The sequence below is a fragment of the Drosophila hydei genome, unplaced genomic scaffold (assembly GCF_003285905.1).
Source record: "Drosophila hydei strain 15085-1641.00,03,60 unplaced genomic scaffold, DhydRS2 tig00000232-arrow-arrow-pilon, whole genome shotgun sequence".
NCBI lineage: Eukaryota > Metazoa > Arthropoda > Insecta > Diptera > Drosophilidae > Drosophila > Drosophila hydei.
Window position 1 is genome coordinate 569564 of NW_022045690.1, and position 16087 is coordinate 585650.

The window sequence follows — 16087 nt, forward strand, 5'->3', positions numbered from 1 at the left end:
TTAAATATATATATACTATATACTATATACTATGTACTATATACTATATACTACATACTATATACTATATACTATATACTATATACTATATACTATATACTATATACTATATACTATATACTATATACTATATACTATATACTATATACTATTATATATATATATATATTATTGTGAAAATCTTTTATTTCCACAGCTTGAAAGCCCCACAACCGACTTCTGAATTTATTAGTTTTTTTTTATATGTATTATATTTTTTATGTGTAGTTTTTTTTATATATATTTGAATATCTATATATTTACTCCAAATTTAAAGAATTGTGGCTCGAACTCTTTACTAGCTGATCTAATGTATTTAAGATTTATCAAATTTTGAATACCCACTTATTAACACTTCACAAATATTTCATATAGAATTCGTTTTATTTCATAGATTTGAATGGGCTTTCGGAATAGCAAACATATTTTGTAACGAACAACAATCCGTTGAGTGCCAAAATTAGAATATATACGTACGACGTTCGTTTTAAAAATAAATTTAATTTCAAAGCAACAAAAAAGTAAAGCGCTTGAGAATTAAATTATAGACACCAAGCAGGATGGGGGAAAATGTTAGAAATTAGAGTTAAGTAAGTCATAACAGCAGTACTAATGGTAGTTGTAGTAATAATAATAGCATTAGACACAGGACACATAAAGTGTAGTAGTAGCCTACATAATAGTATGAAGATACTTGACCCACATGTGAGGCAATCACAGCTAAACTCAACTATAACTATATGAAACATACAACAAGCGCTCTAGTCTGTATTAAAGCATTAGTACATATACTTGCATATGCAGTTTATTTAACATGTGCATAAAGTAGGCCGATCGTCAAGGGGGAAGCAATTGTAACGGCCTGCCAACATTATTGTTAAGTATATTCGATAATTGGCACTCAAATATCGGCTAATCGTAATTTATCAACATATCGCAGTCAATAATTCTATTACGATTGTTTTATTTTATCGGCCAGCCACCACAACCCTTTTGTCGATAGCTGTGCAGTTCTATTTGCAAATTTTGAAGAACAACGAAATAAGATATCTAAATACAAGCATATATACTCATATGTATGTGTAATTTGACGTTTTTGTTTGATTCGTTGCTGTATTTGTGATTCTCGCCTTCTGTTTTTTCACAGTGACGCTGCAAGGCGCACCTTCGTTTCCCCCGACCACCAGCATCCGTTGTTGCTGTTGTTCCTGTCTGACTGACGCATCTGTCGTAAAAATTGTACTACGTTTGCGTCAGGTCCAAGGGTAAAGATGGCCAGCGAGCCAGAAAACAAACCGCCCATATTACACATTTTGGTAGTTGGCTTCCATCATAAGCTTGGCTGTCAGGTGGAGTTCTCGCATCCGCCGTTAATCGCCGGTTCAAGTGGCCGCAACGAATGTCCCTCCGGCTGGAAATACTTACCCACTTTGGCACTGCCAGATGGCTCGCACAACTTCATGGAGGACACAGTGTTCTTCAATTTGCCCAGTTTGTTTGAGCCAGCTGCAAGTATTTACGGCGTATCTTGCTATCGCCAAATTCCCGTAGAGAAACTTAAAATACGCACAGCAGACGTGACGCGCAGCACCGTACAAAAGTCAGTGTGCATATTGGCACGCCTGCCCATCTATGGTTACATTGAGGTAAAACTAGCGCTAATCGCCGACGCATTCTTTGACCAGGGCGACTTTAGCTGCACCGAGCTTCTTGTCAAGGCATATCAACAGCTGAATGCCTGCCTGTTGGACGAGGAGACGCACCGCCCATTGCGTCACTTCCATGTGGGTCTCTCGCTGCGCGAGATTGTGCTACACTGGCGTCACAAGAGCCTGATGTTGTTCAAGTTGTTGCTGCTGCAAAGACGTGTGGTATGCTTCGGCTCTCCAGTGCGCGGCATGTGTGTGCTTATACTTGGTATGGCTTCTCTGATACCGCGATTGCTGGAGAAGGGATTCCAGGAGGTAGCCTGTGTGCGCACTTCGCGGCCGCTGTCGCCCATGCCCGACTTTACCGACTCGCTGCAACGTGAGGCGGAGGCCGTTGCTGAAGCCGACGCTGAAACCGATGTCGTTGCAGAAGCGGAAGATCTAACGGTGGTCTCGTCAGCAGCCTCTGCTGGCTCACAGTGCTGCAACAGCAGCGGCAATACCTCGCCGCATACAACTCCAAACTCACAGTCACACGACTCCAGCTGCCCAACCACAACGCCGACGCACAACGAGTTGCAGCGCATCGACTCAACGGAAAGCGGCACCAGCGCGGGTGGAGGTGGCAAACGGAGTGGACGTAGTAGCTCATTGACTCGCGAGGCAAGCGTCGACACATTGGCCTGTAAGTGTAATCGTCTTATCTAGTAAACTTTCCTTATCCAAATCTTCTTTATGTTAGCTAATCTTGCCGCACTGTGCGCCATAAATCCTGACGAATATCGCGCTCCTGTCAGCATTTTTGCCAGTGGAAATCTGTGCCTGCCCTACTTGTCGCTACCGTACATGGACCTGCTCAGCGATCCAATGGTGCTCTCCTACATTATTGGCACCTCCAATGTGCTGTTCCAACAAAAGCGCCAGCTGGCTGATGTCCTCGTTGATATCGAAGCAGCTAATTTGGATGCGCACGATCCGGAGTTGCGGCGTCAGCTAGTGCTCAGCACAGAGGACCTGCGCTTCATGGACTACATACTGAAGCATGTACAAACGCCCAAAGAGGATGCCGAGGGTAGCGAATATTGGATACGTGAGCAGTTCCAGGGTTATATATTGGCGCTACTACGCACAGCGGTCGCACCTGGTAAGTAGCAATGTGATTTTATGCAGTAAGCTGCATCGGATTAATCTGTTATGTTTGCTTAGATATCAAGGACAATGATCACTTTAATCCGCACTTCATGAACGCCTTCAAGCGTACACAATGCTACCAGGAGTGGTTCGATGTGCGGCCCGATCCCGAATTTTTTGATGCGCTGCCTGCTGGCCATCCATTTGCGGGCACCCTATCCGTGGCGGACATGAAGCTGAAGCTGGCGCAGTAAGTGCAAAACTAGAACTGATTGATCGAAAAACATAGTTTATATATTGACTTACTTGTTTAGAACCATGCAGAATAGCGAAAGTGGACGTAAGATTAATCAGGCTGTTAATAACACTAGCCGAGCTGTTGGCGGTGCCATCTCGCAGGCCAAAGGCGCCTTCTCGAGCTGGTGGTCCTCTATAACGACTGCGCCGGCTAATAGCACGGGCGGCGTTGCGTCTGTTTCTGGTGCTGGCAGCGACAGCAGTCAAAACCATAGTCTTAGTAATATTGAAGACAGCATTGATGGCGCTGGACCGTCGCAACAGCCGCAGGAGATCTCAGTTACATTCCAAAACCATAAGGACGAAGCGGAGCTTGATGTGGCTGGCGTGAGCATACACATGGCTAGTCAGATATGCGAGGATAGTCTGGAGGAAGCGCACGAATCGCCGCAAAAGTCTCAGGGCATTGTCGAAATTGGCAGAGAGGCGGAGCTGCTGGACAAGGTCAGCCATGGGGAGCCTGCAACGACAACAACTACCCAAGCGCAAACTCAATCTCAGTCACTGCGATCTGGGTGTGGCAGTGACCTAGCTCTCTCAAACGTTGCATCGTCTACTGTGGACCATAATAATGGTGATGTTTTTATTGTTTGAACAGCAAGCGTCAGCAACAAATAACAACAAAAAAACACACACACACACACCTCTGTATAAATTTACCTAAGCTATATACATACTTATTTATTAGAAGAAAACATTGTTTCAGTGCGTTCTCTCCGTTTCCCATTACTCAAATTGGCCAAAAATTATGTTATATTATGTATGTGTATTCGTATGTATGTAAGCCCCGCCCACACAAGTCACGACGTGCTCGTATATATGTGACAGTACAATGTAAAGCTAAACCTAAACCTAAACCTAAAACGTACCAAGTGCAATTTATAACAATGTAACCCAAATGATTAATATGCATGGCAATGGCAATAACTAGGCGAGAATCCAAAGCAAGCGCATGTAGCTCACCCTATCTCTCTCTCTTTCACATTCATACTTTGTAGAGTATTTTGCAGTCGGCATTGCAATCAGCACAACTATAAGTGTACCTGTGTGTACAATTGAAATGAAAGCCGTTGAGACAAGCTTCTTGACTTGAAATTAATCTGAATAAGAATTTAAACATTCATCTAATAATAAATATACTCGATATGTAATTACTTCATTTGTACGTTTTCTCATGCAAATTAAAAAGTTATTGAATTTAATAAATGATGAAAATTCCTATATGTGACATACTAAATCTATACATAGCTCGACATATCTCTAAATTTCACGGGTGACTAACAAGATTTCGGCTCTCTAAACTGCATTTATTTTATCACTTCATTTACATTCGTAATCGCATTACACTAAGTTCAACATTTTAAACAATATATAATTACATATATATATATATATAAATTAATTATTTATCAGCTTTCTAAACACAGTATCCAGCACGTCTTCAAACGGTGGCAGTTTGCTGTCCTCGAGCTTCTTTTCGATATTGGCTATCCTGGCTTCGTTTTGCGCAATTATCGCATCAATCTCCTTGAGGTGTTCTTCGCCGTGGTCCAGCTCCTGTTTGTATTTCTTGCAGAAGTCTTCTCGCTCGCGCATGATCTCCGCATGTCGGCGCTCGGCACTGCTGAGAACTGCTTCGTTCTCTTTTCGCTTGTTATCCAATTGCTCAATGAGATCGGTCTGTTCGAGCTGCAATTGCTCAAGCTTCTCATTGAGCTCACACTTGCGCTCTTCCAGCTGCTGTTGATGCTGCGACCACATGGCGTCTTTGATCTTGTAGTTGTGATGCAGTTGCTCAATTTGCTGCTCAACTGACTGAATCTGGATACTCAATTGTTTGTTAACCCCATCGATATTTCTATTTTGCTTCGTCAGCTCGTTGATTTGCTGCTCCAGATGCCGCATACGTTCCTTGTGCTGAGCACCGCGCTGCTCTAGCATTGCACTCAGTTTGGTCAGCCGGCAGTTGCGCGCCTGAATGTCGCCCAGCTGTAACGGCAGCGACAACACCAAATCCAACTTATCCTTCTCGCTGGCACTGCATATGTCCGAGTCGAGGCCAATGTTTTGCGCATGCGTATTGAATTTCTCCACCTTGTCCAGCAACTGTTTCTTGGCACGCGAGAATCGCACCTGCTGATCGTAGCCGCGCTCAGTGAATTCACGCAATTGTCTGTTGTAGAATTTCTCCTTGTTCTCCAGATCATTTAGCACCACCTTCTTGGCCTGAAACTGTTCGGCGCTGCACTTTTGCTGACCCAATTCGCGATGCAATTGCTGTCGCTCCTTTCGCAATGCTTTCATAGTGTCTACATTCTGTGCAGCGGTTGCATCGATCTGTTCGATCTTCTCGCGATGCTCCTGCATGTTGGCTTGTATGGACAGCAGTCTATGCTCTAGTTGCTGATTCTGGGCGGTCAACTGCTCCAGCTCTTCGTGATTGTTGTTGCGTGGTTGTTGGAGCTGCTCCTCTAGCTGCTGCAACTCGTTTTGCTGTTGAACTATATCCGCTTCCAGAGCTACAGTATCGGGCAAGTCACAAATGCTTTTTACAATTCGATCGCTAACATTGCGCTTGAGCACCGCATACTCATCCACCTTCTGCTTGTCCCACACAGCGAAGCACTCCGCCGATTTAGTGAACAGCAACTGAGTCGTCTCTTCGTTGAGTATCACGCTGCTCAATTGTGTGTTAGACAGGGCCATTGAATCATGTGTGTTATGCACATAGCTGGACTGCTCGCTAGTTTCCATAAAGGGAAACTCCTCGTATTGGCCAGACTCGTGCTGCTTCTGCTGTGAAGGCGGCGCAAAATCCTTGATAAAGTCGAGCATTACAATGACATGACCAAACGAGTGCTGTGTGGTAGGCGTCATTAGCCAGGACTTATTGACCTGATATGGATAGTTGAGCTTGTGCAATGCGCTCGTGATATCCTCTACGTGGTTGGTGCCTACGGTGGTGCGATTCGGCCAAATGAAGTGCAAAAAGAAATTCACAATGCCCACAAACTGTTTCATAGTCATTTGACGCAGTGCCGCAGCACCTCGGCTGAAAAAATCACTGGGAAAATTTGGTAGCGCATAAATCTGCACCATTTCATCCAGATATTCGGCAATCATCTGCGCCTGCTCCTGCACCCACTTCTTGTCCGTGTGAAATACGACAGGTCGCTCCGTTGACGAAGCCTGCCGATGCCGCAACGGCGTCATCGCATTCCCATTGGCCAGGCTACGTTTCATTGTTGGCGGCAGAGCCGTGCGGTGGGGCGTGCCACGGTCACGATCCTGATTGTACTGGGCAATCCGCGACTGCTGCTGCCAGTCTCTGTGAATTGGCTTGCTAATTGAAGATGATGTTGTAGTTCGCAATTGCGACCTAGGGACAGCAAGGAAGCCATAAGAAAATTAACTTAACTTAAATTCACTTCCCATTATTCCTGTCTGGACTTGCCTTGTTTGTCGTTTGTTAATAACGCCACTTTCATCTCGGCCGTCATCATGGAACTCTGAGGTACGTCGTGGGCGATACATTCTCAAATATTATTGTTGGAAAGCATACGAAAAACTCAATTGGAAAAATACAAAACATGCAAAACTGTAAACAAACCGAATTTTTGTACCGTTTAGCGCGTTAGTTGAAACGACGCGAGTATAGCTTCCACATAGCAGCGCATTATCGATATATCGATAACAGGCCTTCGATTGCGTTGATCTACAGGGCTGCAGTGTCGATATAATAGGCAACACAAAATATCGAGTCTTTAATTTGAGCGCGCTTTCAAATTATTGTTTTTGTTTTTTTTTTCATATAAATTATAAAATGAACAATTTCTGTTTATGAACTTCTTTCGTTTATTCCAACATATTAAATAATTGTAATTATTGTTTCATTTGTTACACAATAATCATGCTATGTTTATGAATTACATTAATTTTTAATTTTTATTATTATTATATTATAATTAAATATCGATCACATTTCCTTGCAGAACGTCTCTTTCCCTGTTCGCTTCATATAACGCACAAACAATATAATAATTAGATACATTATAATTTTACATTCTTGAATGCATACAAATACACAAATATGCTCAACTTAAATTATATTTTACATAAAAAAAAATTTTACATTTACTTTTCTCAACAGGGGCAATAATAAATATGGTTTATTGTTGCTATGAAGAGGTGCGCCTAGCAAAAAAATTGTTGCTTATATTAGGGGGCGGGGGCAAAAAAAATCATATTTAAAACAATAAAGCCAGATTTGCAAAATCAAATCTGCGATAATACTATAAATTGTAATATATAAAAATTAAGTAGGCCATATTTTACGACTAATTTAGTGTACATTTTGTTTAAATATAGTTTTTAGCTGCTTAAAGAATCTTGCGCACCATCCGAACACAAACAACAAATTTGAAATTTCTATTCTATATTGTTTGGTTTGAAGTTTTACACATTGTATGCACTTTAGCTACAACACTCGTGGTGTTCGGGAGAAGCTTATTTGTATATGTATAATATTGTCCTAAAAGCCTTAAAAAATATTACGCAGCATCCGTGCCCAATGCCCAACCAAGCCAAGCACTGGGCACATCTTCAAAATTTACAATATACTCGGTACATAATATCTTGGTAGAGCAAAGGAACACAAGCAAAAGCCATGTGAAAGCTACAAAAACAAAAAAAAAACGATGAAGGAGTTCATCCACAGTTTAAACATTCGAAATATCTTTTTAAAATATTTGCATGGGTCTTTTGTCTATTAGTTTTGCTTTTTTCTATCCTTTTTTTCAATGAGTGCTGTTTTCGTTTTGCTTTTGTTTTGTGTGTGTGTGTGTGTGGATTTGGTGTCAATCTTAGTGTATGCATACATGTACATATATACGGTTTCAGTTTCTATGTTAAAATTTAGGTACATTACAGTTCTTTGTATTATGTTGCTGCAATTTCATATCTTTCTCAATTTGCATTATCCTATTGTGTGCTAACTAAGAAACTGGGCGAGCTAATCGAAAACGATGTTGCGACCCCCACAGCTAAATTATGTATGTAGGCTTTTTTCGTTTGTGTGTGTATGTGTGTGTGGTTGTGTCTGTCGCTAGTTGGGCGCATTTAGTGTGTCCAAATTGGAGCCGTATTGTTTGTTCACAGACATCGTAAAGAGCCAAGCCACAGCCAGCAAACTGCTACCCAACAGATCGCCCAGCGCCGTCAGATATGGTATGGCCGAGTTATCCGGATCGATTTTCCACTTCCACATGGCATGCACAATGATGTGCGCAATGTACAACAGCAACATTACCTATGAATGTCGATGAATGTGTTAATTGAACTCTTGCAGAGTAGATCAACTTCTAGCTTACCTGTAGCAAACTGGCAATTAGATAGGAGAGCATAAACACCCACGTTACAGTAGTTGTGCTCATGTTTATATAATCGGCCGCAAAGATGAACAGTATGTTGCCAGGTATGGACATGGCAATGAGAATGCGAGCCGTCTTCGCATAAGGCACTGCATCAAATAAATGAGAAGAAAGTTTAGCATCAAAATCAATAAACAAATTATTATTAATGCAGTTGTTGCACCGCTCTAACTTACCGCCCTTGAACAGTGCTCGCCATGGCCACTCGACAATCTTCGTGTGCGGTGGTATTATGCCAATAATTGAGCTCTGGTGCAGCATCGTTGATATTTTGCTTGCCTGCACGGACACCAGGTTGCCGCCGATGCCATTAATGATTGGCTGAAAGACCACAAAACCATTGAAGACCTCCACTGCGGCATCCAGCACGAGACCGCCGAGCCTGCATAGGAATAGAGACAAAAGCCATTTGTAAACACATATTGTATAAAGGTATTTAAAGGCTAATCTTGATAAATGATGTTAGACATGGTATTTACACATATTTATCTATATCTATCTAACAAATATTTGCTACTTGACTTCCCTGCCATGCACAAAGCCGATTAGACTTAGCCTCAAGTGGCACAAAAGGCATTAAACCTATTAAACCTAATTAAATGGATATTAATGCCAACAGCTATATTAATATCCATGCAGTCTATAAATATATTAAGTCATGCCAATAACTGTGCCGCATTGACCCTCACAGTGCGAGTCAAGGACGACCAACAACAATGGCAACTAGCAGCGGCTAAGCTGTCCAATTGTTGTTTGTGCCTCGCCGCCTTAAATAAATAATAGAAGCAAATAATAATAAAACCAAAAAATCGATCAATCAAAAAACGTTGCCAAATTTAGCACACTTAACATGAACATGAAATGGCAAAATTAAAAAAAAAAAAACCGAAACATAAAAAATTTAACTCTTGCAATAGAAGCACAATTTGTGCTTGTCACGTTCCAATTCAGGCGCCAGCTGCTTGAAGAGATTGGGAGCTTTGAGTTGTAAGTTGGATCTTACCCGCTGATGCAGAGCGCTGAGAGCACTGGAACCCAGCCGCTTTTCAACACCGGCCGCGTATACTCGTTCTTCAGCACAATGACAACCCACATGGGCAGCAGCACCAGATAGCAGGTAACCACAATGAAAGTGATCCAGAGATGGGTCTCTGCAAAGACGTGAATGCGGGTCATTAGAGGGGAGTGGAAAGAAAAAGGTGAACGGAACACTTACTTATGTTCTCGTAGAGCAGCGAGGCAATGAAAGACAGCAAACTGATGGAGACGACATCACCAATGGAAGCAGCCAGCGGCGTAGCCAAATTATCCGGATTCAGGCGATACTTTTGCGAGAAGAGGATCACAGCGACTAGCACAAAATCTGAAAAGTATATATAGTATATATAGTCTATAGTCTATAGATCTGCTAGTTAGTTAACACTTACCCAGCACAAAGCACGATGAGGTGGCCGTAAACATGGCCGATGCGGTCAAGAGCATCACATTCTCAAAGTAGAAATTGCCTGTCATTGCCGCGCCCACACTCGTCGCGAACATGGCCACCAGAAAGGAGGCGACAGTTGCCTGGACCTGCACGAGCGCTATATTCCCCACAATCATGCGCACCACATTCGAACGGGCCGTCATATTGCCCAGATTCACCTGCGTGGAGAGACGCGAGGCGAGGCACATGTCCAGATTACCCTTCAGCCCTAGCAGCGCCGGCACCAAAATAAACAGCTCACTGACGTTCTTGAAGACATACCATTTCTGCGATCACAAAGCGCAATCATAAAAATTAGTTATTATTGCTATATATACAAATAAATAGATATGTAGTATTGGGAGAGATTTATGGCTGTTCATAAATTGCGATTGAAATCTGCGTGTATTAGTGACGTCATTGTCGAATCGAACAAGGCTAGGCTATATATTATATTGTTTATTAATTGATTTGATTTCGGTTTTGGTCTTGGTTTTGGTTTTGGTTTTGGTTTTGATTTCCTAACTGTGGTTCGATGGTTCGTCTTTTATCATTTTGGTTTCGATTTGGCTATAACAGGCAGCTGCTGCCCGTAACTGGAGCAGCGTTAAATTATTACCAGAATTTTCAGACTAATTAGCAGCCCAATAAATATTTATTTGCCTGCCCAAAACTTTTGGCTCTTAACAGCTATTCATTGCTAACTTAAATCGAAAGGCGCATGTATTTATATATGATGACGTAGGATTTGAGCTATGAGCACTCGCTTGGATGTCAAGATAATGGCACCAGTCGGCACTGCTCGACTCACAAATGCTCTGACTTTTCTGCTAGAGAGAAAGTGAACAGCTAGTTAGGGAATCCTTAAGCCTAATTTGTAGATTTTAAGAGATTTTTCGAGGCAACAATATTTCTAATTTTTATTTAATTTTTCTGCGCTAAAAGGACTAAGCTTTATAGGACTCTTAATGCTGATCAAGAATATATATACTTTATATTGTCAATCATGCCTCCTGCTGACTGCAATGCTAAAAATCAGCATATCAAAAATCGTTATAGTCCGAGTTCTCCACGTCTCATATAGAGCTCGCTTGTATAGGGTATACAAATAATATATATATTCTGTTATCAAGTGAATGAATTTACGACGTAAAAAGAGGGCATATCCCAAAATTCTAAGGTAGCTGTTATATATAGAACATATAGTTGTTGGAATAAACCAATTAAAGTTGTAAAACTTTGGAAGCTACGATTTCTTTCGATTAACCACGCCCACAATGAGCGTTGATATATGTACTATATATTACTAATCATGAATTGTCTACATGAGTAATCATTCCAAATTTCAAGTGCTGGATTTCCTGATTTATCACGCCTCTGAAGGAAAAGATCTTAGCATTTTATCAGAAGAGGATAGCAACGACTATAAATTCCACATTTCAAGTGTCTAGCACAAAACCTATATACTCCAATTTGTCATATAGATAGATGTATATGGATATATAATATAATATACAAACGGAGTAGATCGGATATAAGCAGCAGCATCGATAGATCGATCTTATAGGCAGATCTTAGCACCTGAATTTGTAGATCTCTTTGTTTAAAACTGTGGCAATAATAGTTCTTAAAAATAGTAGTAGAAATACCCAACCCAATATCTCTAGTCTCTACCCACCATAGCCACTTAGCATGATAGATCTGATTGTTAACAAATTTCCTCTATAAATTCATTGAACTTTCTCATATTGATAGATCTATACGGAGATGGAGGAGATCGGACATAATCGATCATATAGAAAACCAAAATAAATAGACTTAATCATCTTCGATTCGTACTTCAATCAACAATCGTTTGTTCTATGCACACAGCTTTCGCGTGGGCTATAAATAAAGTTGTTCGATCAAACAAAAAGGAAGAGGCAGAGGCAATGAGACAACATTTAAAGCAGCGAAAGCGTTTTAAGGCAACTAAATGTTAAATTGTTATTTTGAAAGAATACATTTAGTTGGCAATTACGGCAAATGGAATTGTTGTTCACTTAGAACAGCTGCTTTCGTGTGCTATTTGACAACTTTTCTCAGCGTGGGTAAGCGAACATAAAAATAACAGCCCATTTCGATGCTTGGCTTGGCTTAGCTTTGTTATCTGTAATTTTAATGAGTCGAGCGACGGAGAGACGCACAGGCGGACGGACGGAGTGACTGAGAGAACAGTCTGTCATTAGATTTTACAATTTAATTTGCGTGTCATTTTAATTGTGCGCACCTCTTTTATCTAACGACATCTTGCCACTTGCGCAATGCCAATGGGGCAATTTATGAGATTTATCAAACTCACAGCTAGGCAGCGGCAGCGACAGAGACAGACAGTTTGAGAAAGGGACAGGCGAGAGCTTTATGTGGCTGCCCGCGCATTAACCAATCAACGAACCGAAAAAAAAAAGAAGTCGAAATCGCATTTGGAGCGACCGTAACACTCCGTGCCGCAATTTGGCTAAAGTGTCAATTTAATGGATCAATCAAAATTTATAGTTACCTCGACGCGTCCCAGTACAATGCCCGCTCCGATGGTGCCGATGCCTGCCAGAAAGAACGGTATGGAGACCTGCAGCAATATGGTGGTCCACTTCTCTTGCTTGATGCCAGGTCGATTGAGTGCCAACTTCTCCTCGGAGCTGCCATTGATGCCCGCAATGCTGGATGCGTCAGCTGCCAGGGCACCAGAACCGATGCCGCCGCCACCGCCGCCGCCACCACCACCACCGCCGCCAGCTCCGCCTCCACCGCTGCCGCCGCCCGCCGCACCTGGATCCGGTTCGGAAGATGCTATGGACGTCGTGATGATTGAGCTTAGTGAACCAGTTGTTGAATGTGGAAGGCCGGACAACTTCTCATTGTCGGGGTCTGTGCAGTGCGTGGATGACAATTGACAAGTGGAAAGAAACAGAGATAGGGAGAGAAAGAGATGCAGTTAGTAAGGGCAAAACTAAAGCTACAATTTCTCTGTGTGTGTGCGTGTGTGGGTGTGTGGGTGGGCGTGTCTGTGTGTGGGTGGCATGCAACTATAGTCAAGAGCGTTGTGCAATTAGCAAGACCATTAATTACCATTACAATAAAAGATTTGTGTAGTCTCAGCACTATTCTCTACCCTTACTCTATATATACAAAAAATGGTGTTTGTAGCAGTTGTCATTGTTGTTGTTGTTGTTAACTTTTTCGTCTGCTGGCCCAAACGGGTTTAGAACAATTATTGTTGCTGGTTTTTTATATATATATTTTTTTTGTGTTTGTGCTAATAAATTACAAATCGTTCGTCCATAAAAGGCGCAGACAACAAAACAAACAAACAAACAACGGCAGCAACAACAACAACGACAGCAACAAATAGCATGCAATAATTAATAAAGATTTTTATGTGGTTTATCATTCATTATAAACATGCATACGATCTGCGATTGTGCGCTTATAAAATAAGAATAAATATAATAAAAATAAAAAGAGTCTGACATGAATTTGAATTTGAATTTGAATTTGTTGCTCTTTATCGCGTTATCATACAATGTTAGTTAGTGTAACACTCTGTGTGTGTGTGTATTTCCTATGCTTTCAAATCAGTTTGAGCATAATTTAAAAATTACAGCTGAATATTAGGCATATAAGTTTATAAAAGGAATTAATATAGCGTCGATATGACCGAGGCTTTGCATAACCTTACAGAGTATACCTCAGCTAAGTCTCAGTTCAAATGACCCTATAGACTAGATCTATATCAGCATAGAACTTCTGAACTCTTCGTTTCTAATACTAGCATCTAACACATATTAAGCTACCACTCACATATACCACGTCGAATGGGAGCCCCAGTCTTAGCCCCATACAATTTGAAGAGCGTTGAGTATGAAAACTTTCCATGAATCTAATCATATTTAGTAACTATAAATCATCAAAATAAAAAAAAATAAAAATCTATCAAAAAACAATTTTTACACTTATTTTATTTTTATTTTGCTTTTATATTTTTTTTAAATTATTTTTGTTGTTTATTTTTTTTTTATTTCTATCTTCTTTTCATTTATTTATTATTTGTGTTTGGTTTCTATTGTTTTTTAATTACTTTTCTAAAAATATATTAAAAAAGAAATTTGAGCCAGATTCATTTCATTCAACTTAAAGTCAACAAATTCAGTTTATAAAACAAAAAGAATATAACTAAGTTCTCAGGAATCTAAACTAACTTTTCGTCTTATTTGTCTTTTAAGCCGAAATCTAATAACCGAAATATATATAGATATCTATTTTATTTATTTATATACACTATGTATGTTATATGTGATATCATATGTGCTTTATCCCGAGATAAACAGCTGTGTTCAGAAAAATAGTAGTGCGGCACTAGCTAATAGCTAAAGGTAGCCGCTACTATTTTTGTGAACGACTAAGGTTTCCCTCTCAAGTCTGAAGCGCACATGTTCAAAAAAGCATTTAAATTAATAAAAATATGTCAATCGTAATATTGATATAATACAATATATTCAAGCTTTATCCCATATATAACCTATATAAGACATATATATACATAATGGACAATCGGACAATGAATCAAATCAATACTTAATACTCTGAAAAGTTGTAATAATAATCATAATCATAATAACTATGCAATTACGATAATAAAAGGTAAGCAAGAATAAGACAGGGATATAGGAAATAGCAAAAGGGAGGCAGAGAGAGAGCTAAGAAATACGAATAAATAAAAGAGATCAAAGGAAACTACGAAAAGTCGGGAGTAGAAGTAGTAGAAACGGGCACAAATAGTAGTTTATCGAGTAGAGCAGCACACTTTGGAGGCAGCAGCATAATCGTGACCGTAATCGTTATCGTTATCGTTATCGCTAATGCGTGCGTTATCCTACGCGGGCATAGTGGATAGATCTTTACGAGACTATGTACAATGAGAGTTGCTGCGGCAGCGGCTGCTGCTGCTGCTGCTGCGAATCTTCTTCTTCTGCTTGCGTCTTCACTCACCGTTTCCATTGTAGATGGCAAATAATTTATATTTATCGTCGATGGCCGAATCGAGCGGCGTTGTCGTTGTCATTGTTGACAACTGTTGCTGGTATATTGGGGGCGTGGCATATGATGAAGACGTTGTTGATGATGTGTTGTTGTTGTTGTTATTGTAGTTGTTGTTATTGTTGGTGTTGTTGTTGTTGTTGTTGTTGCTAATTGCATTGATATTGATGGTTGTGGATAAAGGCGGCGCTGGCGCCGGCGCCACGCCCTCATCGTCGCCAAACTCAGCGGCATCATTGTGCGCTGCATATGTGGAAAGCCGCCGCACATTCAACGGCGAGAGCACAGGTTTCTGCCTCTGCTTCAGCTCATTGGGCACAGGTGTTGCCGGGCTATGGGCTGCTGTGTGGTTGCTGTCTGTGCTAGAGTCTGTGTTGCCTGTTGTTGTTGGTGTTGTGTTTTGATTGTGTTGCGCGTGTGTTGTCTGATGTTCGTTAGGTTGCGACATCTTTGCATTGGTGTGTCTGTCTGTGTGTGCGTGTGTGTGTGTGTTGCTTGGGCTTTAAGCGTGCGCTAAATTATTCTTATTGTTGCTGTGAGTATTTGCAGTAGTTGCGCTATGGAAATACATTAAGTTTAACTACAATTGAAACTAAAACCAAACTATATAGGCCGTTATGTAACTATTAAGGATTTGCTTTGTTTCTGCTATTTATTTATTTATTTATTTTAACTTAAGCGGCTTCAATGTCTTGTGGCTGGCATTGTGCAAAAGTTTTGTCTTCTGCCTTAAAGGTTCTCGATTGGAACTATCACTAAACAAAATCGAAATATCACAACAATTTTATTGACTTTCCCTCACACATATATCGATATATACAATATACATATACATGAAATAAATAAATTAATAAATTATAAATGAATTGCGAGTCTATTTGATATATATATTTTTATATATGTATTTTTTTTTGGAAAATTTTTAAGAAATATAAATTGAATAAAAAATTTTATTGAAAAAAACCAAAGCCATTTGGTTTACATTGTGTGTGTCTGAGTGT

At 40.5% G+C, this 16087-nt stretch overlaps 3 protein-coding genes across 8 annotated transcripts in view; 1 reads left to right on the plus strand and 2 right to left on the minus strand.

The window, feature by feature from the left end:
- Window positions 1-1017: 1017 nt before the first annotated feature.
- Window positions 1018-4212, plus strand: LOC111597453 (late secretory pathway protein AVL9 homolog). The gene is made up of 5 exons (XM_023312190.2): window positions 1018-1115; window positions 1187-2373; window positions 2431-2832; window positions 2895-3069; window positions 3134-4212. Exons 2-5 carry the CDS (start codon window positions 1311-1313, stop codon window positions 3708-3710), a joined length of 2217 nt encoding a protein of 738 aa, XP_023167958.1. The 5' UTR covers window positions 1018-1115; window positions 1187-1310; the 3' UTR covers window positions 3711-4212.
- A 302-nt stretch (window positions 4213-4514) lies between these two features.
- Window positions 4515-6807, minus strand: LOC111597472 (kinetochore protein NDC80 homolog). The gene is made up of 2 exons (XM_023312224.2): window positions 6571-6807; window positions 4515-6495 (listed from the first exon to the last, which is right to left on the minus strand). Exons 1-2 carry the CDS (start codon window positions 6648-6650, stop codon window positions 4515-4517), a joined length of 2061 nt encoding a protein of 686 aa, XP_023167992.1. The 5' UTR covers window positions 6651-6807.
- Window positions 6808-7942: 1135 nt separating this feature from the next.
- Window positions 7943-16087, minus strand: part of LOC111597532 (solute carrier family 41 member 2) — a 31977-nt gene continuing 23832 nt past the window's right edge. For 4 of the 6 annotated variants that reach the window (XM_023312326.2, XM_023312342.2, XM_023312350.2 and 1 more), the window contains 7 exons: window positions 12550-12917; window positions 9973-10297; window positions 9762-9908; window positions 9549-9696; window positions 8722-8927; window positions 8486-8634; window positions 8186-8424 (listed from right to left, as the gene is read on the minus strand). In XM_023312326.2, coding sequence (XP_023168094.1) covers window positions 8221-8424; window positions 8486-8634; window positions 8722-8927; window positions 9549-9696; window positions 9762-9908; window positions 9973-10297; window positions 12550-12917 — 1547 coding nt within the window. In that variant the 3' untranslated portion in view covers window positions 8186-8220. Of the gene's footprint in view, window positions 7964-8185; window positions 8425-8485; window positions 8635-8721; window positions 8928-9548; window positions 9697-9761; window positions 9909-9972; window positions 10298-12549; window positions 12918-15038; window positions 15909-16087 lie in introns of those variants that run through there. The other 2 variants (XM_030223525.1, XM_023312316.2) reach the window with 2 other exon arrangements.